The sequence below is a fragment of the Oncorhynchus nerka genome, linkage group LG13, assembly GCF_034236695.1.
Source record: "Oncorhynchus nerka isolate Pitt River linkage group LG13, Oner_Uvic_2.0, whole genome shotgun sequence".
NCBI classification, from domain to species: Eukaryota; Metazoa; Chordata; class Actinopteri; order Salmoniformes; family Salmonidae; genus Oncorhynchus; species Oncorhynchus nerka.
The window spans coordinates 101,237,363-101,264,380 of record NC_088408.1 but is presented as its reverse complement, the minus strand read 5'-3'; the positions used below and the strand labels follow the sequence as shown (position 1 = coordinate 101,264,380).

The 27,018-nt window shown below is 45.5% G+C and overlaps 1 protein-coding gene across 1 annotated transcript in view; it reads right to left on the bottom strand.

Moving 5' to 3' along the window:
* Positions 1 to 27,018, bottom strand: part of LOC115126790 (atrial natriuretic peptide receptor 3-like) — a 116,772-nt gene that overhangs the window by 17,676 nt on the left and 72,078 nt on the right. The window contains exons 4-6 of the mRNA XM_065026921.1: positions 18,152 to 18,287; positions 9,577 to 9,671; positions 7,395 to 7,515 (exon numbers count right to left, since the gene is read on the bottom strand). Coding sequence (XP_064882993.1) covers positions 7,395 to 7,515; positions 9,577 to 9,671; positions 18,152 to 18,287 — 352 coding nt within the window. The remainder of the gene's footprint in view (positions 1 to 7,394; positions 7,516 to 9,576; positions 9,672 to 18,151; positions 18,288 to 27,018) is intronic.

Here is a 27,018-nt window from a genome sequence, read left to right as displayed (position 1 = left end):
TACAGTATATCCACCTGGCTTACAGTATATCCACCTGGGTTACTACAGTACTACAGTATATCCACCTGGGTTACTACAGTACTACAGTATATCCACCTGGGTTACTACAGTACTACAGTATATCCACCTGGGTTACTACAGTACTACAGTATATCCACCTGGGTTAATACAGTACTACAGTATATCCACCTGGGTTACTACAGTATACCCACCTGGGTTACTACAGTACTACAGTATATCCACCTGGGTTACTACAGTACTACAATATATCCACCTGGGTTAATACAGTACTACAGTATATCCACCTGGGTTACTACAGTACTACAGTATATCCACCTGGTTACTACAGTACTACAGTATATCCACCTGGGTTACTACAGTACTACAGTATATCCACCTGGGTTACTACAGTATATCCACCTGGGTTATTACAGTACTACAGTATATCCACCTGGGTTACTACAGTACTACAGTATATCCACCTGGGTTACTACAGTACTACAGTATATCCACCAGGGTTAATACAGTACTACAGTATATCCACCTGGGTTACTACAGTACTACAGTATATCCACCTGGGTTACTACAGTATATCCACCTGGGTTACTACAGTACTACAGTATATCCACCTGGGTTACTACAGTATATCCACCTGGGTTAATACAGTACTACAGTATATCCACCTGGGTTACTACAGTACTACAGTATATCCACCTGGGTTACTACAGTACTACAGTATATCCACCGGGGTTACTAGAGTACTACAGTATATCCACCTGGGTTACTACAGTACTACAGTATATCCACCTGGGTTACTACAGTACTACAGTATATCCACCTGGGTTACTACAGTACTACAGTATATCCACCTGGGTTACTACAGTACCACCACAGTATATCCACCTGGGTTACTACAGTACTACAGTATATCCACCTGGGTTACTACAGTATATCCACCTGGGTTACTACAGTATATCCACCTGGGTTACTACAGTACTACAGTATATCCACCTGGGTTACTACAGTACTATAGTATATCCACCTGGGTTACTACAGTATATCCACCTGGGTTATTACAGTACTACAGTATATCCACCTGGGTTACTACAGTATATCCACCTGGGTTACTACAGTACTACAGTATATCCACCTGGGTTACTACAGTATATCCACCTGGGTTACTACAGTACTACAGTATATCCACCTGGGTTACTACAGTACTACAGTATATCCACCTGGGTTACTACAGTACTACAGTATATCCACCTGGGTTACTACAGTACTACAGTATATCCACCTGGGTTACTACAGTATATCCACCTGGGTTACTACAGTACTACAGTATATCCACCTGGGTTACTACAGTATACCCACCTGGGTTACTACAGTACTACAGTATATCCACCTGGGTTACTACAGTACTACAGTATATCCACCTGGGTTAATACAGTACTACAGTATATCCACCTGGGTTACTACAGTACTACAGTATATCCACCTGGGTTACTACAGTACTACAGTATATCCACCTGGGTTACTACAGTACTACAGTATATCCACCTGGGTTACTACAGTACTACAGTATATCCACCTGGGTTACTACAGTATATCCACCTGGGTTACTACAGTACTACAGCATATCCACCTGGGTTACTACAGTACTACAGTATATCCACCTGGATTCCTACAGTACTACAGTATATCCACCTGGGTTCCTACAGTACTACAGTATATCCACCTGGGTTACTACAGTACTACAGTATATCCACCTGGGTTACTACAGTACTACAGTATATCCACCTGGGTTACTACAGTATATCCACCTGGGTTACTACAGTACTACAGTATATCCACCTGGGTTACTACAGTACTACAGTATATCCACCTGGGTTACTACAGTACTACAGTATATCCACCTGGGTTACTACAGTACTACAGTATATCCACCTGGGTTACTACAGTACTACAGTATATCCACCTGGGTTACTACAGTATATCCACCTGGGTTACTACAGTACTACAGTATATCCACCTGGGTTACTACAGTATATCCACCTGGGTTACTATCCACCTGGCTTACTACAGTATATCCACCTGGGTTACTACAGTACTACAGTATATCCACCTGGGTTACTACAGTACTACAGTATATCCACCTGGGTTACTACAGTACTACAGTATATCCACCTGGGTTACTACAGTACTACAGTATATCCACCTGGGTTAATACAGTACTACAGTATATCCACCTGGGTTACTACAGTATACCCACCTGGGTTACTACAGTACTACAGTATATCCACCTGGGTTACTACAGTACTACAATATATCCACCTGGGTTACTACAGTACTACAGTATATCCACCTGGGTTACTACAGTACTACAGTATATCCACCTGGGTTACTACAGTACTACAGTATATCCACCTGGGTTACTACAGTACTACAGTATATCCACCTGGGTTACTACAGTATATCCACCTGGGTTACTACAGTACTACAGTATATCCACCTGGGTTACTACAGTACTACAGTATATCCACCTGGGTTACTACAGTACTACAGTATATCCACCTGGGTTACTACAGTACTACAGTATATCCACCTGGGTTACTACAGTACTACAGTATATCCACCTGGTTACTACAGTATATCCACCTGGGTTACTACAGTACTACAGTATATCCACCTGGGTTACTACAGTATATCCACCTGGGTTAATACAGTACTACAGTATATCCACCTGGGTTACTACAGTACTACAGTATATCCACCTGGGTTACTACAGTACTACAGTATATCCACCGGGGTTACTAGAGTACTACAGTATATCCACCTGGGTTACTACAGTACTACAGTATATCCACCTGGGTTACTACAGTACTACAGTATATCCACCTGGGTTACTACAGTACTACAGTATATCCACCTGGGTTACTACAGTACTACAGTATATCCACCTGGGTTACTACAGTACTACAGTATATCCACCTGGGTTACTACAGTATATCCACCTGGGTTACTACAGTAGTATATCCACCTGGGTTACTACAGTACTACACTATATCCACCTGGGTTACTACAGTACTACTATATCCACCTGGGTTACTACAGTATATCCACCTGGGTTATTACAGTACTACAGTATATCCACCTGGGTTACTACAGTATATCCACCTGGGTTACTACAGTACTACAGTATATCCACCTGGTTACTACAGTATATCCACCACTGGGTTACTACAGTACTACAGTATATCCACCTGGGTTACTACAGTACTACAGTATATCCACCTGGGTTACTACAGTACTACAGTATATCCACCTGGGTTACTACAGTACTACAGTATATCCACCTGGGTTACTACAGTATATCCACCTGGGTTAATACAGTACTACAGTATATCCACCTGGGTTACTACAGTATATCCACCTGGGTTACTACAGTACTACAGTATATCCACCTGGGTTACTACAGTACTACAGTATATCCACCTGGGTTAATACAGTACTACAGTATATCCACCTGGGTTACTATATCCACCTGTACAGTATATCCACCTGGGTTACTACAGTACTACAGTATATCCACCTGGGTTACTACAGTACTACAGTATATCCACCTGGGTTACTACAGTACTACAGTATATCCACCTGGGTTACTACAGTATATCCACCTGGGTTACTACAGTACTACAGCATATCCACCTGGGTTACTACAGTACTACAGTATATCCACCTGGATTCCTACAGTACTACAGTATATCCACCTGGGTTCCTACAGTACTACAGTATATCCACCTGGGTTACTACAGTACTACAGTATATCCACCTGGGTTACTACAGTATATCCACCTGGGTTACTACAGTACTACAGTATATCCACCTGGGTTACTACAGTATATCCACCTGGGTTACTACAGTATATCCACCTGGCTTACTACAGTATATCCACCTGGGTTACTACAGTACTACAGTATATCCACCTGGGTTACTACAGTACTACAGTATATCCACCTGGGTTACTACAGTACTACAGTATATCCACCTGGGTTACTACAGTACTACAGTATATCCACCTGGGTTAATACAGTACTACAGTATATCCACCTGGGTTACTACAGTATACCCACCTGGGTTACTACAGTACTACAGTATATCCACCTGGGTTACTACAGTACTACAATATATCCACCTGGGTTAATACAGTACTACAGTATATCCACCTGGGTTACTACAGTACTACAGTATATCCACCTGGGTTACTACAGTACTACAGTATATCCACCTGGGTTACTACAGTACTACAGTATATCCACCTGGGTTACTACAGTATATCCACCTGGGTTATTACAGTACTACAGTATATCCACCTGGGTTACTACAGTACTACAGTATATCCACCTGGGTTACTACAGTACTACAGTATATCCACCTGGGTTACTACAGTACTACAGTATATCCACCTGGGTTACTACAGTACTACAGTATATCCACCTGGGTTACTACAGTATATCCACCTGGGTTACTACAGTACTACAGTATATCCACCTGGGTTACTACAGTATATCCACCTGGGTTAATACAGTACTACAGTATATCCACCTGGGTTACTACAGTACTACAGTATATCCACCTGGGTTACTACAGTACTACAGTATATCCACCTGGGTTACTACAGTACTACAGTATATCCACCTGGGTTACTACAGTACTACAGTATATCCACCTGGGTTACTACAGTACTACAGTATATCCACCTGGGTTACTACAGTACTACAGTATATCCACCTGGGTTACTACAGTACTACAGTATATCCACCTGGGTTACTACAGTACTACAGTATATCCACCTGGGTTACTACAGTATATCCACCTGGGTTACTACAGTATATCCACCTGGGTTACTACAGTACTACACTATATCCACCTGGGTTACTATATCCACCTGTACAGTACTACAGTATATCCACCTGGGTTACTACACTACAGTATATCCACCTGGGTTATTACAGTACTACAGTATATCCACCTGGGTTACTACAGTATATCCACCTGGGTTACTACAGTACTACAGTATATCCACCTGGGTTACTACAGTACTACAGTATATCCACCTGGGTTACTACAGTACTACAGTATATCCACCTGGGTTACTACAGTACTACAGTATATCCACCTGGGTTACTACAGTACTACAGTATATCCACCTGGGTTACTACAGTACTACAGTATATCCACCTGGGTTACTACAGTATATCCACCTGGGTTAATACAGTACTACAGTATATCCACCTGGGTTACTACAGTACTACAGTATATCCACCTGGGTTACTACAGTACTACAGTGTATCCACCTGGGTTACTACAGTACTATATATCCACCTGGGTTACTACAGTACTACAGTATATCCACCTGGGTTACTACAGTACTCCACAGTATATCCACCTGGTTACTACAGTACTACAGTATATCCACCTGGGTTACTACAGTACTATCCACCTGGGTTACTACAGTACTACAGTATATCCACCCTGGGTTACTACAGTACTACAGTATATCCACCTGGGTTACTACAGTACTACAGTATATCCACCTGGGTTACTACAGTACTACAGTATATCCACCTGGGTTACTACAGTACTACAGTATATCCACCTGGGTTACTACAGTATATCCACCTGGGTTACTACAGTACTACAGTATATCCACCTGGGTTACTACAGTACTACAGTATATCCACCTGGGTTACTACAGTACTACAGTATATCCACCTGGGTTACTACAGTATATCCACCTGTTACTACAGTACTACAGCATATCCACCTGGGTTACTACAGTACTACAGTATATCCACCTGGGTTACTACAGTACTACAGTATATCCACCTGGGTTACTACAGTACTACATTATATCCACCTGGGTTACTACAGTACTACAGTATATCCACCTGGGTTACTACAGTATATCCATATCCACCTGGGTTACTACAGTACTACAGTATATCCACCTGGGTTACTACAGTACTACAGTATATCCACCTGGGTTACTACAGTACTACAGTATATCCACCTGGGTTACTACAGTACTACAGTATATCCACCTGGGTTACTACAGTACTACAGTATATCCACCTGGGTTACTACAGTAATACTACACTACAGTATATCCACCTGGGTTACTACAGTATATCCACCTGGGTTACTACAGTACTACAGTATATCCACCTGGGTTACTACAGTATATCCACCTGGGTTACTACAGTATATCCACCTGGTATACTACAGTTACTACAGTACTACAGTATATCCACCTGGGTTACTACAGTACTACAGTATATCCACCTGGGTTACTACAGTACTAGTATATCCACCTGGGTTACTACAGTACACAGTATATCCACCTGTACTACAGTATATCCACCTGGATTACTACAGTACTACAGTATATCCACAGTATATCCACCTGGATTACTACAGTACTACAGTATATCCACCTGGGTTACTACAGTATATCCACCTGGGTTACTACAGTATATCCACCTGGGTTACTACAGTATATCCACCTGGGTTACTACAGTATATCCACCTGGGTTATATCCACCTGGCTTACTACAGTATATCCACCTGGGTTACTACAGTACTACAGTATATCCACCTGGGTTACTACAGTACTACAGTATATCCACCTGGGTTACTACAGTACTACAGTATATCCACCTGGGTTACTACAGTACTACAGTATATCCACCTGGGTTAATACAGTACTACAGTATATCCACCTGGGTTACTACAGTATACCCACCTGGGTTACTACAGTACTACAGTATATCCACCTGGGTTACTACAGTACTACAGTGTATCCACCTGGGTTAATACAGTACTACAGTATATCCACCTGGGTTACTACAGTATACCCACCTGGGTTACTACAGTACTACAGTATATCCACCTGGGTTACTACAGTACTACAGTATATCCACCTGGGTTACTACAGTACTACAGTATATCCACCTGGGTTACTACAGTATATCCACCTGGGTTACTACAGTATATCCACCTGGGTTACTACAGTATATCCACCTGGGTTACTACAGTATATCCACCTGGGTTACTACAGTATATCCACCTGGGTTACTACAGTATATCCACCTGGGTTACTACAGTACTACAGTATATCCACCTGGGTTACTACAGTACTACAGTATATCCACCTGGGTTACTACAGTACTACAGTATATCCACCTGGGTTAATACAGTACTACAGTATACCCACCTGGGTTACTACAGTAACCTACTACAGAGGCAGAGGGAGGAGTTGTGTTTGTTGGTGTGTGGTGCAGACAGACAGACAGATATAACAGATATATTACAGATCATTAGAGATAATTTACATGATTTGTCTGGCAGGTCTGCGTGGGAGACTCTGTGTAGTCCTCTCAGGGTGAAGTGGTCAGGCTTGAACCCCGGAAGCATCTGGAAACTCTCCTTCACACCATAGTAGTTACACACCGTCTGAGAAACACACGCACCATGGTAGTTACACACCAAGAACAAACACAAGGGAAACATCTGCCGTCAATCTCAAATAGGGCCCACATATTGAGAAGTTGTACTAGAAAAGGACAACTAGGAGGAGAAGGGGGCATTTGACAAGCCAGATAGCATTCTATGGAAGCTGTACAGTCCTTTACGAACGTCATTTAGCATTTGAACAGCCGATTGGCATTCTGTACCATTTATATGGGACACCCATTTGTGCCATCTAAAAAAAAACACCTGATCACTAGCGATGCTAGAGGTTACAGGATTAGGATGTTATCTGCAGTGGAAGGTTTTCTTCCCACATCATAGGCGTAGACACTCCTACTGAGACTCTATGACCTGATCCTAGATCAATACTCCTACTGAGACTCTATGACCTGATCCTAGATCAATACTCCTACTGAGACTCTATGACCTGATCCTAGATCAATACTCCTACTGAGACTCTTTATGACCTGATCCTAGAACACCACTCCTACTGAGACTCTTTATGACCTGATCCTAGATCACCACTCCTACTGAGACTCTATGACCTGATCCTAGATCAATACTCCTACTGAGACTCTATGACCTGATCCTAGATCAATACTCCTACTGAGACTCTATGACCTGATCCTAGATCAATACTCCTACTGAGACTCTTTATGACCTGATCCTAGAACACCACTCCTACTGAGACTCTTTATGACCTGATCCTAGATCACCACTCCTACTGAGACTCTATGACCTGATCCTAGATCAATACTCCTACTGAGACTCTATGACCTGATCCTAGATCAATACTCCTACTGAGACTCTTTATGACCTGATCCTAGATCACCACTCCTACTGAGACTCTTTATGACCTGATCCTAGATCACCACTCCTACCGAGACTCTTTGTGACCTGATCCTAGAACAAATCAAATCACATTTTATTTGTCACATACACATGGTCAGCAGATGTTAATGCGAGTGTAGCGAAATGCTTGTGCTTCTAGTTCCGACAATGCAGTGATAACCAACGAGTAATCTAACCTAACAATTCCACAACTACTACCTTATACACACAAGTGTAAAGGGATAAAGAATATGTACATAAAGATATATGAATGAGTGATGGTACAGAACGGCATAGGCAAGATGCAGTAGATGGTATAGAGTACAGTATATATAGTACATACTGTATGAGATGAGTAATGTAGGGTATGTAAACATAAAAGTGGCATAGTTTAAAGTGGCTAGTGATACATGTATTACATAAAGATGGCAAGATGCAGTAGATGGTATAGAGTACATTATATACATATACATATGAGATGAGTAATGTAGGGTATGTAAACATTATATTAAGTGGCATTGTTTAAAGTGGCTAGTGATAAATTTTTTACATCAATTTCCATCAATTCCCATTATTAAAGTGGCTGGAGTTGAGTCAGTGTGTTGGCAGCAGCCACTCAATCAATGTTAGTGGTGGCTGTTTAACAGTCTGATGGCCTTGAGATAGAAGCTGTTTTTCAATCTCTCTGTCCCAGCTTTGATGCACCTGTACTGACCTCGCCTTCTGGATGATAGCGGGGTGAACAGGCAGTGGCTCGGGTGGTTGTTGTCTTTGATGATCTTTATGGCCTTCCTGTGACATCGGGTGGTGTAGGTGTCCTGGAGGGCAGGTAGTTTGCCCCCGGTGATGCGTTGTGCAGACCTCACTACCCTCTGGAGAGCCTTACGGTTGTGGGCGGAGCAGTTGCCGTACCAGGCGGTGATACAGCCCGACAGGATGCTCTCCATTGTGCATCTGTAGAAGTTTGTGAGTGCTTTTGGTGACGAGCCAAATTTCTTCAGCCTCCTGAGGTTAAAGAGGCGCTGCTGCGCCTTCTTCACGACGCTGTCTGTGTGGGTGGACCAATTGAGTTTGTCCGTGATGTGTACGCCGATGAACTTAAAACTTACTACCCTCTCCACGACTGTCCCGTCGATGTGGACACCACTCTCAGATGCTTACCGAATAAGGGCCCTGATGTAGGAGGGTTGGTGTTAGGTTTTTTGTTCTTACCTCATAGGTGCCTGCCTCGGTGTTGGTCATGCTCATCACAGAGAAGTCTCCGTATCTGTCCCCATTGGAGTCCATAGACACCTGGCCTGCGATGCCTGCCCAGCGACCAGAGGACCAGCGGCATGTAAAGAATGGCAGAATTAATTAGCTACAAGAGCCCAACATTCCAAGGAAAACAGAGAACAGAGAGCGGAGTGGAGAAATTCCAGCACCGGCCAATATAACAGGAAATCCCATCTCTCCTCCCGCCGTTTGTGTTGGCAGGCCCTCCAAGAATTGTAATTTCATCCCTACGGCTGTGTTTTCCAAAAATTGTTGGCATTTTTAACATATTATTTATTTTAACAAGAAAATATGACCCTGTTCTTGACGATTCCCGCTGAACAAAACATTGTTACTTCACGTTGAGAGCTGGCAATGCATTGGCTTTTTAACCAGTTTGGCGAGAGGGGGCATCCGTTCTGTAACGGGGACTCTAATCACAGCAGATGAAAGGTCTTGTTCTCCGTGTTGACTCTGCCTCATTCCTTTAAGACTTTAACTGGAGTTATCTGGAGGACATTATTTTGCAACTGGAGTCTGTCACCATACTGTTTGTTGGATGTACAGAGGACGTATGGTGAATAGACAGGGGTCTGTAGTGGTGAATGGACAGGGGTCTGTAGTGGTGAATGGACAGGGGTCTGTAGTGGTGAATAGACAGGGGTCTGTAGTGGTGAATAGACAGGGGTCTGTAGTGGTGAATAGACAGGGGTCTGTAGTGGTGAATAGACAGGGGTCTGTAGTGGTGAATAGACAGGGGTCTGTAGTGGTGAATGGACAGGGGTCTGTAGTGGTGAATGGACAGGGGTCTGTAGTGGTGAATGGACAGGGGTCTGTAGTGGTGAATAGACAGGGGTCTGTAGTGGTGAATAGACAGGGGTCTGTAGTGGTGAATGGACAGGGGTCTGTAGTGGTGAATAGACAGGGGTCTGTAGTGGTGAATAGACAGGGGTCTGTAGTGGTGAATGGACAGGGGTCTGTAGTGGTGAATAGACAGGGGTCTGTAGTGGTGAATGGACAGGGGTCTGTAGTGGTGAATGGACAGGGGTCTGTAGTGGTGAATGGACAGGGGTCTGTAGTCTGTAGGGGTCTGTAGTGGTGAATGGACAGGGGTCTGTAGTGGTGAATGGACAGGGGTCTGTAGTGGTGAATAGACAGGGGTCTGTAGTGGTGAATGGACAGGGGTCTGTAGTGGTGAATGGACAGGGGTCTGTAGTGGTGAATGGACAGGGGTCTGTAGTGGTGAATGGACAGGGGTCTGTAGTGGTGAATAGACAGGGGTCTGTAGTGGTGAATGGACAGGGGTCTGTAGCAGTCTACTTGGTGGGTGAACTGCTGCCTGCTCATAACTTGCAGATAGTTGTTGACACATCAACCAGGATCAAAGGAACCAGGATCAAAAGGGAGGGCCATTTGTGATTTGTTTCACTCTCATAGGCAATCAGCAATTAGTAGAGGGAGGTGTGTTCTCCACCTATGCTAGGCAATTAGCAATTAGTAGAGGGAGGTGTGCTCTCCACCTATGCTAGGCAATCAGCAATTAGTAGAGGGAGGTGTGCTCTCCACCTATGCTAGGCAATTAGCAATTAGTAGAGGGAGGTGTGTTCGCCACCTATGCTAGGCAATCAGCAATTAGCAATTAGTACAGTGAGGTCATTACGAGCTTACAGAATAGGGCTGCGGGCAGCTGAGCGATAATGGAGGGAAAATACATTTCCGGAGGCCTTTTCATCATTTCACTCCCTCCTCTTCCTCTGTATCTGCTGTTAACGCCTCTTTCTATCACTCTAAAAATCAAGCTTCTGCCTCTAAACCTAGGAAACTCTTTTCCACCTTCTCCTCCCTGCTTAATCCTCCTCCCCCTCCTTCCTCCTCCCTCTCTGAGGACAACTTTGTCAACCACTTTGAAAAAAAGGTTGACGACATCCGCTACGAATTCACTCAGCCTATTGAGTCCACTGGTCCCCCTCATTCACTCAGCCTATTGAGTCCACTGGTCCCCCTCATTCACTCAGCCTATTGAGTCCACTGGTCCCCCTCATTCACTCAGCCTATTGAGTCCACTGGTCTCACTCATTCACTCAGCCTATTGAGTCCACTGGTCCCACTCATTCACTCAGCCTATTGAGTCCACTGGTCCCACTCATTCACTCAGCCTATTGAGTCCATTGGTACCACTCATTCACTCAGCCTATTGAGTCCACTGGTCCCACTCACACAGAACTACCCTATGCCTTAACATCTTTCTCCCCTCTCTCTCCAGATTAAATCCTTATGAGTAGTGAGGCCCGACAACCTGTTCGCTCAACTCCATCCCCCTCGTCCCTTCTACAGCTCTGGAGATCTTCTTCCATTCCTCACTTCCCTCATCAACTCATCCATGAACCATCAGATCCTCCTCTCCACCCTCTCAGGGCTGGGCGTCTCAGGCTCTATCAGATCCTCCTCTCCACCCTCTCAGGGCTGGGCGTCTCAGGTTCTATCAGATCCTCCCCTTCACCCTCCACCCTCTCAGATCCTCCTCTCCACCCTCTCAGGGCTGGGCGTCTCAGTCTCTATCAGATCCTCCTCTCCACCCTCTCAGGGCTGGGCGTCTCAGGTTCTATCAGATCCTCCCCTCCACCCTCTGAGGGCTGGGCGTCTCAGGCTTCTATCAGATCCTCCTCTCCACCCTCTCAGGGCTGGGCGTCTCAGTCTCTATCAGATCCTCCTCTCCACTCTCTCAGGGCTGGGAGTCTCAGGCTCTATCAGATCCTCCTCTCCACCCTCTCAGGGCTGGGCGTCTCAGTCTCTATCAGATCCTCCTCTCCACTCTCTCAGGGCTGGGCGTCTCAGTCTTGGATTGCATCCTACCTGGCAGTCCGCTCCTACCAGGTGAGGTGGAGAGGATCTGGTTCTGCACCACGTACTCTCACTACTGGTGTCCCCCAGGGATCAGTTCTAGGTCCTGTCATCTTTCTCTATAAACTAAGTCACTCAGCTCTGTCATATCCTCACATGGTCTCTCCTATCACTGCTATGAGGATGGACCTCTCCTCTCCTCTCTATAGACAAGTCACTCAGCTCTGTCATATCCTCACATGGTCTCTCCTATCATTGCTATGTGGATGGACCTCTCCTCTTCTCTCTCTACACCAAGTCACTCAGCTCTGTCATATCCTCACATGGTCTCTCCTATCGCCGCTATGAGGATGGACCTCTCCTCTTCTCTCTATAGACCAAGTCACTCAGCTCTGTTATATCCTCACATGGTCTCTCCTATCACTGCTATGAGGATGGACCTCTATTTTTCTCACTATTTTTCTCCTTACTTCAATCTGACACCCAGGTGGCGACATGCATCTCTGCGTTCCTGGCAGATATCTCAACTTGGATGTCGTTAACCACCTCAAGCTCAACCTGGACAAGACGGAGCTGCTCTTCCTCCCAGGGGAAGGACTGCCCACTCAAAGACCTCGCCATCATGGTTGACAATTCCACAGTGTCGTCCCGTCAAAGAACCTTGGCATGATGCTGGACAACATCAAAGCAGTGACCCGCTCCTGCAGAGGTTCAAGCTCTACAACATCTGTAGAGTACGACCCTACCTCACACAGGAAGATGCACAGGTCCTAATCCAGGCACTAGTCATCTCCGTCTGGACTACTGCAACTCGCTGTTTGCTGGGTTCCCCGCTACGCACGTTGTTCTATCCCCTCAGGTCTCCTGACACTCCCCCACCTTCTAGCTCGGACTGTTATTCTAGCTATGTTATTGAGGATAAATGTAGTTTCTATGCCTGCGATATGTGGTTGTCCCACCTAGCTACTTTAAGACAAATTAAGATGTAAATCTCTCTGGATAAGAGCGTCTTCTAAATGACTAACATGTAATTATACATTCTGCTGTAAGCCCTTCATACTGCTGTAAGCCCTTCATACTGTTGTAAGCCCTTCATACTGCTGTAAGCCCTTCATACTGCTATAAACCCTTCATACTGCTGTAAACCCTTCATACTGCTGTAAGCCCTTCATACTGCTGTAAGCCCTTCATACTGCTGTAAGCCCTTCATACTGCTGTAAGCCCATCATACTGCTATAAGCCCTTCATACTGCTGTAAGCCCTTCATACTGCTATAAGCCCTTCATACTGCTGTAAGCCCTTCATACTGCTGTAAGCCCTTCATACTGCTGTAAGCCCTTCATACTGCTGTAAGCCCATCATACTGCTATAAGCCCTTCATACTGCTGTAAGCCCTTCATACTGCTATAAGCCCTTCATACTGCTGTAAGCCCTTCATACTGCTGTAAGCCCTTCATACTGCTGTAAGCCCTTCATACTGATGTAAGCCCTTGGTACTGCCGTAAGCCCTTCATACTGCCATACGCCCTTCATACTGCTGTAAGCCCTTCATACTGCTGTAAGCCCTTCATACTGCTGTAAGCCCTTCATAATGCCGTAAACCCTTCATACTGCTGTAAGCCCTTCATACTGCCGTAAACCCTTCATACTGCCGTAAGCCCTTCATACTGCTGTAAGCCCTTCATACTGCTGTAAGCCCTTCATACTGCCGTAAGCCCTTCATACTGCCGTAAGCCCTTCATACTGCCGTAAACCCTTCATACTGCTATAAGCCCTTCATACTGCTGTAAGCCCTTCATACTGCTGTAAACCCTTCATACTGCTATAAACCCTTCATACTGCTGTAAGCCCTTCATACTGTTGTAAGCCCTTCATACTGCCGTAAGCCCTTCATACTGCCGTAAGCCCTTCATACTGCTGTAAGCCCTTCATACTGCTATAAACCCTTCATACTGCTGTAAGCCCTTCATACTGCCGTAAGCCCTTCATACTGCTGTAAGCCCTTCATACTGCTGTAAGCCCTTCATACTGCTATAAGCCCTTCATACTGCTGTAAGCCCTTCATACTGCTGTAAGCCCTTCATACTGCCGTAAGCCCTTCATACTGCTGTAAGCCCTTCATACTGCTGTAAGCCCTTCATACTGCTGTAAACCCTTCATACTGCTATAAGCCCTTCATAAGCTACTGCCGTAAGCCCTTCATACTGCCGTAAGCCCTTCATACTGCCGTAAGCCCTTCATACTGCTGTAAACCCTTCATACTGCTAAGCCTTCATTGCTGTAAGCCCTCATACCCTTCATACTGCTATAAGCCCTTCATACTGCTGTAAGCCCTTCATACTGCTGTAAGCCCTTCATACTGCCTAAGCCCTTGGTACTGCCGTAAGCCCTTCATACTGCTATAAGCCCTTCATACTGCTGTAAGCCCTTCATACTGCTGTAAGCCCTTCATACTGCTATAAGCCCTTCATACTGCTGTAAGCCCTTCATACTGCTGTAAGCCCTTCATACTGCTATAAGCCCTTCATACTGCCGTAAACCCTTCATACTGCTGTAAGCCCTTCATACTGCCATAAGCCCTTCATACTGCCGTAAGCCCTTCATACTGCCGTAAGCCCTTCATACTGCTGTAAGCCCTTCATACTGCTATAAACCCTTCATACTGCTGTAAGCCCTTCATACTGCCGTAAGCCCTTCATACTGCCGTAAGCCCTTCATACTGCCGTAAGCCCTTCATACTGCTGTAAGCCCTTCATACTGCTGTAAGCCCTTGGTACTGCCGTAAGCCCTTCATACTGCTATAAGCCCTTCATACTGCTGTAAGCCCTTCATACTGCTGTAAGCCCTTCATACTGCCGTAAGCCCTTCATACTGCTATAAGCCCTTCATACTGCTGTAAGCCCTTCATACTGCTGTAAGCCCTTCATACTGCTGTAAGCCCTTGGTACTGCCGTAAGCCCTTCATACTGCTATAAGCCCTTCATACTGCCGTAAGCCCTTCATACTGCTGTAAGCCCTTCATACTGCTGTAAGCCCTTGGTACTGCCGTAAGCCCTTCATACTGCTATAAACCCTTCATACTGCTGTAAGCCCTTCATACTGCTATAAGCCCTTCATACTGCTGTAAGCCCTTCATACTGCTGTAAGCCCTTCATACTGCTGTAAGCCCTTCATACTGCTGTAAGCCCTTCGTACTGCCGTAAGCAGTGCACTGTCTGTGGTGTCTTTTAACATCCTCTACAAGCTAAAGGAAATCCTTCTGGTTAACAGCTCAGGACAAAGCTGCACTGCGCTGAGCTAGCTGTGTTGCACGCCAAAGCCTTGTGTAATTGATAGTGATATCAATAATGCTCTAAATGTTCATTCTACAGCCATTAAAAATGAGTGGAGGATGCCAGAGGCTCAACTCGGGTTGACAACATTGGCCTAATTAAGGGTGATGATTGGTTCAGCTGGGAGCCAGGACAACTGAAGGAGACGGAATCTGAGCTCCGTTCTTAGATCTAAAATTCAGATCACATTCCAACAGTCTTACAGTCTTTGGAAAATGATCCACACCTCAGTAAAAAACATCCTCAGAGGACATATGATGAGACAGCGAGAGGAGAGAGAGAGAGAGAGAGAGAGAGAGAGAGAGAGAGAGAGAGAGAGAGAGAGAGAAAGAGATGTATTTATATTGATTTATATTTCACTTTGTTTATGATCTATTTCACTTGCTTTGGCATTTAAAAAATATGTTTCTCGTGCCAAAAAAGCCCTTAAATTGAATTGAATTGAGAAAGAGAGAGAGCGAGAGAGAGGATGAATGCAGGCTGCTAAGGCTCTGGAGGGAGGCCAATATGATAAGGATGGGAGGATAAGAATGGGGAAGAGATAAGGGAGAGTTTTAATAAGGACTAGCGGGGAGGAGAGGTTTAATAAGGACCAGAGATAAGGCATAGGTTTAATAAGGACCAGAGATAAGGGAGAGGTTTAATAAGGACCAGAGATAAGGGAGAGGTTTAATAAGGACCAGAGGGGAGGAGAGGTTTAATAAGGACCAGAGGGGAGGAGAGGTTTAATAAGGACCAGAGATAAGGCAGAGGTTTAATAAGGACCAGAGGGGAGGAGAGGTTTAATAAGGACCAGAGGGGAGGAGAGGTTTAATAAGGACCAGAGATAAGGCATAGGTTTAATAAGGACCAGAGATAAGGCATAGGTTTAATAAGGACCAGAGATAAGGCATAGGTTTAATAAGGACCAGAGATAAGGCAGAGGTTTAATAAGGACCAGAGATAAGGGAGAGGTTTAATAAGGACCAGAGATAAGGGAGAGGTTTAATAAGGACTAGCGGGGAGGAGAGGTTTAATAAGGACTAGCGGGGAGGAGAGGTTTAATAAGGACCAGAGATAAGGCAGAGGTTTAATAAGGACCAGAGATAAGGCATAGGTTTAATAAGGACCAGAGGGGAGGAGAGGTTTAATAAGGACCAGAGGGGAGGAGAGGTTTAATAAGGACCAGAGATAAGGCAGAGGTTTAATTAGGACCAGAGGGGAGGAGAGGTTTAATAAGGACCAGAGGGGAGGAGAGGTTTAATAAGGACCAGAGATAAGGCAGAGGTTTAATAAGGACCAGAGATAAGGCATAGGTTTAATAAGGACCAGAGATAAGGCATAGGTTTAATAAGGACCAGAGGGGAGGAGAGGTTTAATAAGGACCAGAGATAAGGCATAGGTTTAATAAGGACCAGAGATAAGGCAGAGGTTTAATAAGGACCAGAGGGGAGGAGAGGTTTAATAAGGACCAGAGGGGAGGAGAGGTTTAATAAGGACCAGAGATAAGGCAGAGGTTTAATAAGGACCAGAGATAAGGCAGAGGTTTAATAAGGACCAGAGGGGAGGAGAGGTTTAATAAGGACCAGAGGGGAGGAGAGGTTTAATAAGGACCAGAGATAAGGCATAGGTTTAATAAGGACCAGAGATAAGGCATAGGTTTAATAAGGACCAGAGATAAGGCAGAGGTTTAATAAGGACCAGAGGGGAGGAGAGGTTTAATAAGGACCAGAGATAAGGCAGAGGTTTAATAAGGACCAGAGATAAGGCATAGGTTTAATAAGGACCAGAGATAAGGCAGAGGTTTAATAAGGACCAGAGATAAGGCAGAGGTTTAATAAGGACTAGCGGGGAGGAGAGGTTTAATAAGGACCAGAGATAAGGCAGAGGTTTAATAAGGACCAGAGATAAGGCAGAGGTTTAATAAGGACCAGAGATAAGGCATAGGTTTAATAAGGACCAGAGATAAGGCAGAGGTTTAATAAGGACCAGAGATAAGGCAGAGGTTTAATAAGGACCAGAGATAAGGCAGAGGTTTAATAAGGACCAGAGATAAGGCAGAGGTTTAATAAGGACCAGAGATAAGGCAGAGGTTTAATAAGGACCAGAGATAAGGCAGAGGTTTAATAAGGACCAGAGATAAGGCAGAGGTTTAATAAGGACCAGAGATAAGGCAGAGGTTTAATAATGACCAGAGGGGAGGAGAGGTTTAATAAGGACCAGAGGGGAGGAGAGGTTTAATAAGGACCAGAGATAAGGCAGAGGTTTAATAATGACCAGAGATAAGGCAGAGGTTTAATAAGGACCAGAGGGGAGGAGAGGTTTAATAAGGACCAGAGATAAGGCAGAGGTTTAATAAGGACCAGAGGTTTGTTTTTTACCTTCAAATGTTCTGTTCCACATGCGATAGGTGATCTCTGCTCCGTCCTTCTTGGTGAGGCCGTTCCTGATGGCTTCGTGCAGCGCCAGGGCGTACAGCAGCAATGCATCATGGAACCCTTCCATAAACATGTTGATCTGGAGGAAAACAACAGTAAAACAGGGATTAATCACCTGATCTCCTCCCGTCGTACTGTATCACAGAGTCTTGATCAACTTTCAGACACGCTTTTAACAACAGAGCCTTGCAGTTAGTCAATGAAATGATGAACGAGGACCAAAAAAATGACCACATACAAATTCTCTTAGATAGATGCTTCCCTCTTTGCTCAGAATGTGTAGGTCACTGGTAACAAAAATGTGTCAATTTATATAGTCATATGACAACGCTGGTACTCGAGGCCTTCAAAATAAGTGGAGACAATAACCGCAAGCAATAATCAAAACAAAAGAAGAAACGGTTAATTGAACCCAATATCAACATTTTGAAATGGCCCTCGGTCTCTGGACTAAAGCCTCGGATTTGAATTGAAGAGAATGGTCCATAAGCCCCGAAAAATGATACCAAGCATCTGGAAAGGTCCTGTATGGAGGAATGGTCTAAGATCCATCCGAATGTGTTCTACAATCTCAAAAGAAAAACAACAGAGAAAGGCTCAGTGCTGTTATCCTCGCAAGTGGAGGGATCTAGAGTATTGACAACAGGGGAGGGTTCTAGAGTATTGACAACAGGGGAGGGTTCTAGGGTATTGACAGCAGGGGAAGGTTCTAGAGTATTGACAACAGGTGAGGGTTCTAAAGTATTGACAACAGTGGAGGGTTCTAGAGTATTGACAGCAGGGGAAGGTTCTAGAGTATTGACAACAGGTGAGGGTTCTAGAGTATTGACAACAGGGGAGGGTTCTAGAGTATTGACAACAGGGGAGGGTTCTAGAGTATTGACAACAGGGGAGGGTTCTAGAGTATTGACACCAGGGGAGGGTTCTAGAGTATTGACAACAGGGGAGGGATCTAGAGTATTGACACCAGGGGAGGGTTCTAGAGTATTGACAACAGGGGAGGGTTCTAGAGTATTGACAACAGGGGAGGGTTCTAGAGTATTGACACCAGGGGAGGGTTCTAGAGTATTGACACCAGGGGAGGGTTCTAGAGTATTGACAACAGGGGAGGAATCTAGAGTATTGACACCAGGGGAGGGTTCTAGAGTATTGACAACAGGTGAGGGTTCTAGAGTACTGACAACAGGGGAGGGTTCTAGAGTATTGACACCAGGGGAGGGTTCTAGAGTATTGACACCAGGGGAGGGTTCTAGAGTATTGACACCAGGGGAGGGTTCTAGAGTATTGACAACAGGGGAGGAATCTAGAGTATTGACACCAGGGGAGGGTTCTAGAGTATTGACAACAGGGGAGGGTTCTAGAGTATTGACAACAGGGGAGGGTTCTAGAGTATTGACAACAGGGGAGGGTTCTAGAGTATTGACAACAGGGAAGGGTTCTAGAATATTGACAACAGGGAAGGGTTCTAGAGTATTGACAACAGGGGAGGGTTCTAGAGCATTGACAACAGGGGAGGGTTCTAGAGTATTGACAACTGGGGAGGGTGTCAGGTTGGATGGGGAGTGTCGCTGTACAGATGTTTTCAGGTCTCCCCAAAGCTGGGTGATTGAAATATGAATGACAGTCATCCAATATGCTGTAATAGAAACAAGGCCATGTTCATAAAAAAAAATATATATATCATGCTCCCTCATCTTAAATGGCATTGACCGCCACTGAAACCTAGGCTACTATAGTTTGCTTCAGAATGGATCATGTCAGCATTTTGTTTCTGCAAAAAAAATTCTGTAAAATTCTTAGCTCGATATTTGTGTATTTTTGGGAAACGAGCAAATTCCCTTACCTATATTTGGAGGGAGGAAAGTATGTTTACTTGTGTTGTCAGCATTGAGAAAGCAAACACTCTCTAAAATATGAAACCACAGGCCTCGGTATGTAGTATCAGCCTCTCTTCCTCCCCCGCCAGCGATGGGCAGCAGAGCGAGTAAAACATACATAAATGAATAGATTGTTTAAAAAGAGTTGGTTGTTAGCTATATCAGCCTGTTCCCTGCCGCCGCGGGGCTGCTAATCGGCTGCTGAAGGTGAATGGAAATACACAGTCATCACCTCAGCTGGTACATGTACTGAGTTCCCCCTGAGTAGCAGTCCTCTGCGGCGCACAGATTACTTCCTGTTTAGGTCGGGCACTGGATAGATTGATAGAGAAGACATGGAATGGAACAATGATCCCAATCAGAACGTGATCAACTATTAGTGCCAGTCTAACAGGATCCACAGCTCTTAGGGGGTATCAACTATTAGTGTCAGTCTAACAGTATCCACAGCTCTCAGGGGGTATCAACTATTAGTGCCAGTCTAACAGTATCCACAGCTCTCAGGGGGTATCAACTATTAGTGTCAGTCTAACAGTATCCACAGCTCTCAGGGGGTATCAACTATTAGTGCCAGTCTAACAGTATCCACAGCTCTCAGGGGGTATCACCACAGGCAACATGCATATAATTGGCTAGTCGGCCTGAGGGATGAAGATCAGTGTACAGAACGTTCCTCCCGAGAAAAAATCCATTCAGTGATGGTTGATTGATTCATTTTGAATGAGGAAACCGACGACGGGTAAGTAGGTGGTGTAAGCTCATCCGGCCAATGGAAATCAGTCGGACGGAGAACGTTCAGACCCAAATTGCCTTGAGTTAGTAGTTGATTCTTGTCAGGACGTTATTAAGACACCTACAGTAAATGTGTGTTGTTTTATTTAGAGACCGAGTGGAACCCACGGTCACGTGTTTAGGAAAAGTGATCACTATGTTAGAAAATGAAAAGGCGAGCTGAACGTTGGTAACTTCGTGAATCATATAGCCTAGACCACATGGGAGCATGGCGGTGCCCCATTGGAAAAGGTCTTTGACAGGATCACGTTATCAGGAGTACTCAGTGACTCACGCTGGGATATCAGAAGTACTCAATGACTCACGCAGGGATACCAGGAGTACTCAGTGACTCACACAGGGATATCAGGAGTACTCAGTGACTCACGCTGGGATATCAGGAGTACTCAATGACTCACGCAGGGATATCAGGAGTACTCAGTGACTCACGCAGGGATATCAGGAGTACTCAGTGACTCACGCAGGGATTTCAGGAGTACTCAGTGACTCACGCAGGGATTTCAGGAGTAGTCAGTGACTCACGCAGGGATATCAGGAGTACTCAGTGACTCACGCAGGGATATCAGGAGTACTCAGTGACTCACGCAAGGATATCAGGAGTACTCAGTGACTCACGCTGGGATTTCAGGAGTACTCAGTGACTCACGCAGGGATTTCAGGAGTAGTCAGTGACTCACGCAGGGATATCAGGAGTACTCAGTGACTCACGCAGGGATATCAGGAGTACTCAGTGACTCACACAGGGACTTCAGGAGTACTCAGTGACTCACGCAGGGATTTCAGGAGTAGTCAGTGACTCACGCAGGGATATCAGGAGTACTCAGTGACTCACGCAGGGATATCAGGAGTACTCAGTGACTCAGGCAGGGATATCAGGAGTACTCAGTGACTCACGCAGGGATACCAGGAGTACTCAGTGACTCACACAGGGATATCAGGAGTACTCAGTGACTCACGCAGGGATATCAGGAGTACTCAGTGACTCACGCAGGGATATCAGGAGTACTCAATGACTCACGCAGGGATACCAGGAGTACTCAGTGACTCACGCAGGGATATCAGGAGTACTCAGTGACTCACGCAGGGATATCAGGAGTACTCAATGACTCACGCAGGGATATCAGGAGTACTCAGTGACTCACGCAGGGATATCAGGAGTACTCAGTGACTCAAGCAGGGATATCAGGAGTACTCAGTGACTCACGCAGGGATATCAGGAGTACTCAGTGACTCACGCAGGGATATCAGGAGTACTCAGTGACTCAGGCAGGGATATCAGGAGTACTCAGTGACTCAGGCAGGGATATCAGGAGTACTCAGTGACTCACACAGGGATATCAGGAGTACTCAGTGACTCACGCAGGGATATCAGGAGTACTCAATGACTCACGCAGGGATATCAGGAGTACTCAGTGACTCACGCAGGGATATCAGGAGTACTCAATGACTCACGCAGGGATATCAGGAGTACTCAGTGACTCACGCAGGGATATCAGGAGTACTCAGTGACTCACGCAGGGATATCAGGAGTACTCAGTGACTCACGCAGGGATATCAGGAGTACTCAGGGACTCACGCTGGGATACCAGGAGTACTCAGTGACTCAGGCAGGGATATCAGGAGTACTCAGTGACTCACGCAGGGATATCAGGAGTACTCAGTGACTCACACAGGGATATCAGGAGTACTCAGTGACTCACGCAGGGATATCAGGAGTACTCAATGACTCACGCAGGGATATCAGGAGTACTCAGTGACTCACGCAGGGATATCAGGAGTACTCAGTGACTCACACAGGGATATCAGGAGTACTCAGTGACTCACGCAGGGATATCAGGAGTACTCAGTGACTCACGCAGGGATATCAGGAGTACTCAGTGACTCACGCAGGGATACCAGGAGTACTCAGAGACTCAGGCAGGGATATCAGGAGTACTCAGTGACTCACACAGGGATATCAGGAGTACTCAGTGACTCACGCAGGGATATCAGGAGTACTCAGTGACTCACGCAGGGATATCAGGAGTACTCAGTGACTCACGCAGGGATATCAGGAGTACTCAGTGACTCACGCAGGGATATCAGGAGTACTCAGTGACTCAGGCAGGGATATCAGGAGTACTCAGTGACTCACGCAGGGATACCAGGAGTACTCAGTGACTCACATAGGGATATCAGGAGTACTCAGTGACTCACGCAGGGATATCAGGAGTACTCAGTGACTCACGCAGGGATATCATGAGTACTCAGTGACTCACACAGGGATATCAGGAGTACTCAGTGACTCACGCAGGGATACCAGGAGTACTCAGTGACTCAGGCAGGGATATCAGGAGTACTCAGTGACTCACGCAGGGATATCAGGAGTACTCAATGACTCACGCAGGGATATCAGGAGTACTCAGTGACTCACACAGGGATATCAGGAGTACTCAGTGACTCACGCAGGGAAATCAGGAGTACTCAGTGACTCACGCAGGGACATCAGGAGTACTCAATGACTCACTGCTCTGGATAAGAGCGTCTGCTAAATGACTTAAATGTAAATGTAAATGTAAGTGGAAGGGAAAACCTTTCAACATTTCTGTTGGTTTCATGGTTTCTTGTGAAAACAAATATGGGCCAAATTGTTTGTTTAGCTAGAGACTGTGTGTGGACTAACTCGTTATTTACACTGTCTGGTACTTAGGCTGCAAATTGCCGGAGAACCGATGATTTTCTGTGTGGTATTATGATTGTTATGGTAAACAGATGGAGGTTTGTTTACACCAGGACAAAACAGGGTGAAGCGGGGTCTCATATACGCTGGAAATATCGGACCCCTTGTTAAAGATCACCAAAAAAAGACTGTATAAAATGAATAATACAAAACACTGAACTGCCAAAAAATGGTTTGAATTATATTATTTTATACTAATACAATTGCTTAGAGTAAGAGAGATGTTGAAACGTCTCCTCTGTGTAAAGGTGAGACTCTAACGTACATGTCTGTTGTTTCGCTCTAGAATGGCCACAGGCCTCAGAAGACTCGTCTGAAGGTTCCCCGGTGCGAGTCGAATACATTTATGGAAGCACAGTGCATCCCGAAAGCATTCAGACCCCTCTACTTTTTCCACATTTTGTTACGTTACAGCCTTATTTATAAGATTGATTAAATCATTTTTCCCCCCTCATCAATCTACACACAATACCCCATAATGACATCACAGTACCCCATAATGACATCACAATACCCCATAATGACATCACAATACCCCATAATGACATCACAGTACCCCATAATGACAAAGCAAAAACTGGCAAAAAAAAATCAAAAACAGAAATAGCTGATTTACTTTGCTGTGAGACTTGAAATTGAGCTCAGGTGCATCCTGTTTCCATTGATCATCCTTGAGATGTTTCTACAACTTGATTGGAGTCCACCTGTGGTGAATTCAATTGATTGAACATTATTTGGAAAGGCAGACACCTGTCTATATAACGGTCCCACGGTTGACAGTGCATGTCAGAGCAGAAACCAAGCCATGAGATGAAAGGCATTGTCTGTAGAGCTCCGAGACAGGATTGTGTCGAGGCACAGATCACTAGCAAAATAAGAAATGCTTGTCGACAGACTTGTGACGTCATCAGGGCAACATTATATGACGTCACCAGGGCAACATTATATGACGTCACCAGGGCAACATTATATGATGTCACCAGAGCAGTGATTGTGATAGTGTCCTCTATTTCTTCCTCTTGGCTCAATGCTGGAGCGTCCCAGCCCTCAGTCTACTTCAGCGCCACAGGAACCAACTTCGGGTACTGCCACTAAAAGTAGCAACCACGTGTTAACTTCTTCACACTGGTGAAAAGTCACACAACACTAGCCTAGTCTTGCCTCGTCTTAAGGACATCCTTGATTCTGAAGCCAGTCAACCAGGTGAGAGAAAATGGAATTAGCCAGATCCTAGATACAGTATGTTGTGCTGTCAATGACTATCAGAGTTGGCAAGACAACACAAACAGATCTGGGACCAGGCTAGAGTTGAATAGCAACGGGCTAGAAGAATAAGACCATACAGTATTTGATACACCAGTACGGCCATTCAGGTCAACCCCCCCCCCCCCCTGTCCTCCAACCACCCACAGCAGGTCAAGCAGGCCCCCCTCCCCCTTGTCCTCCAGCCTCTCACAGTAAAGCAGTTTCCCCCCAGACCAGAGCCCTGTTTACAGTCTGAGAGTCAGGGGAGATGGAGAATGAAACCCAGACCAGAGCCCTGTTGACAGTCTGAGTTTCAGGGGAGATGGAGAATGCAACCCAGACCAGAGCCCTGTTGACAGTCTGAGAGTCAGGGGAGATGGAGAATGAAACCCAGACCAGAGCCCTGTTGACAATCTGAGTTTCAGGGGAGATGGAGAATGAAACCCAGACCAGAGCCCTGTTGACAGTCTGAGAGTCAGGGGAGATGGAGAATGAAACCCAGACCAGAGCCCTGTTGACAGTCTGAGTTTCAGGGGAGATGGGAGAATGCAACCCAGACCAGAGCCCTGTTGACAGTCTGAGTTTCAGGGGAGATGGGAGAATGCAACCCAGACCAGAGCCCTGTTAACAGTCTGAGTTTCAGGGGAGATGGGAGAATGCAACCCAGACCAGAGCCCTGTTGACAGTCTGAGAGTCAGGGGAGATGGAGAATGAAACCCAGACCAGAGCCCTGTTAACAGTCTGAGTTTCAGGGGAGATGGAGAATGAAACCCAGACCAGAGCCCTGTTGACAGTCTGAGTTTCAGGGGAGATGGAGAATGAAACCCAGACCAGAGCCCTGTTGACAGTCTGAGTTTCTGGGGAGATGGAGAATGAAATTACCTTTTTAGATGATGCTGTAACAGTAACCTTATCTGGAAAAAATGAACAACAGAAACCAAACCGTTGGTGATGAATAACAACTTGAATGGCTATTCAGCAGTGGTGTAAAGTACTTAAGAACAAATTACTTTAAAGTACTACTTAAGTCGTTTTTTGGGGGGTATCTGTTCTTCACTATTTATATTTTTAACTTCACTTACATGCCTAAAAAATAAATAATGTACTTTTTACTCCATGCATTTTTCTTGAGACCCAACAGTACTCGTTACATTTTGACAGGAACATGTTCTAATTCACACACTTATCAAGAGAACATCCCTGGTCGTCCCTACTGCCTCTGATCTGGAGGACTCACTAAACAGAGAACATCCCTGGTCGTCCCTACTGCCTCTGATCTGGAGGACTCACTAAACAGAGAACATCCCTAGTCATCCCTACTGCCTCTGATCTGGAGGACTCACTAAACAGAGAACATCCCTGGTCATCCGTACTGCCTCTGATCTGGAGGACTCACTAAACAGAGAACATCCTTGGTCGTCCCTACTGCCTCTGATCTGGAGGACTCACTAAACAGAGAACATCCCTGGTCGCCCCTACTGCCTCTGATCTGGAGGACTCACTAAACAGAGAACATCCCTGGTCATCCCTACTGCCTCTGATCTGGAGGACTCACTAAACAGAGAACATCCCTGGTCGTCCCTACTGCCTCTGATCTGGAGGACTCACTAAACAGAGAACATCCCTGGTCATCCCTACTGCCTCTGATCTGGAGGACTCACTAAACAGAGAACATCCCTGGTCGTCCCTACTGCCTCTGATCTGGAGGACTCATTAAACAGAGAACATCCCTACTGCCTCTGATCTGGAGGACTCACTAAACAGAGAACATCCCTGGTCGTCCCTACTGCCTCTGATCTGGAGGACTCACTAAACAGAGAACATCCCTGGTCATCCCTACTGCCTCTGATCTGGAGGACTCACTAAACAGAGAACATCCCTGGTCATCCCTACTGCCTCTGATCTGGAGGACTCACTAAACAGAGAACATCCCTGGTCATCCCTACTGCCTCTGATCTGGAGGACTCACTAAATAGAGAACATCCCTGGTCATCCCTACTGCCTCTGATCTGGTGGACTCACTAAACAGAGAACATCCCTGGTCATCCCTTCAGCCTCTGATCTGGAGGACTCACTAAACAGAGAACATCCCTGGTCATCCCTACTGCCTCTGATCTGGAGGACTCACTAAACAGAGAACATCCCTGGTCATCCCTACTGCCTCTGATCTGGAGGAC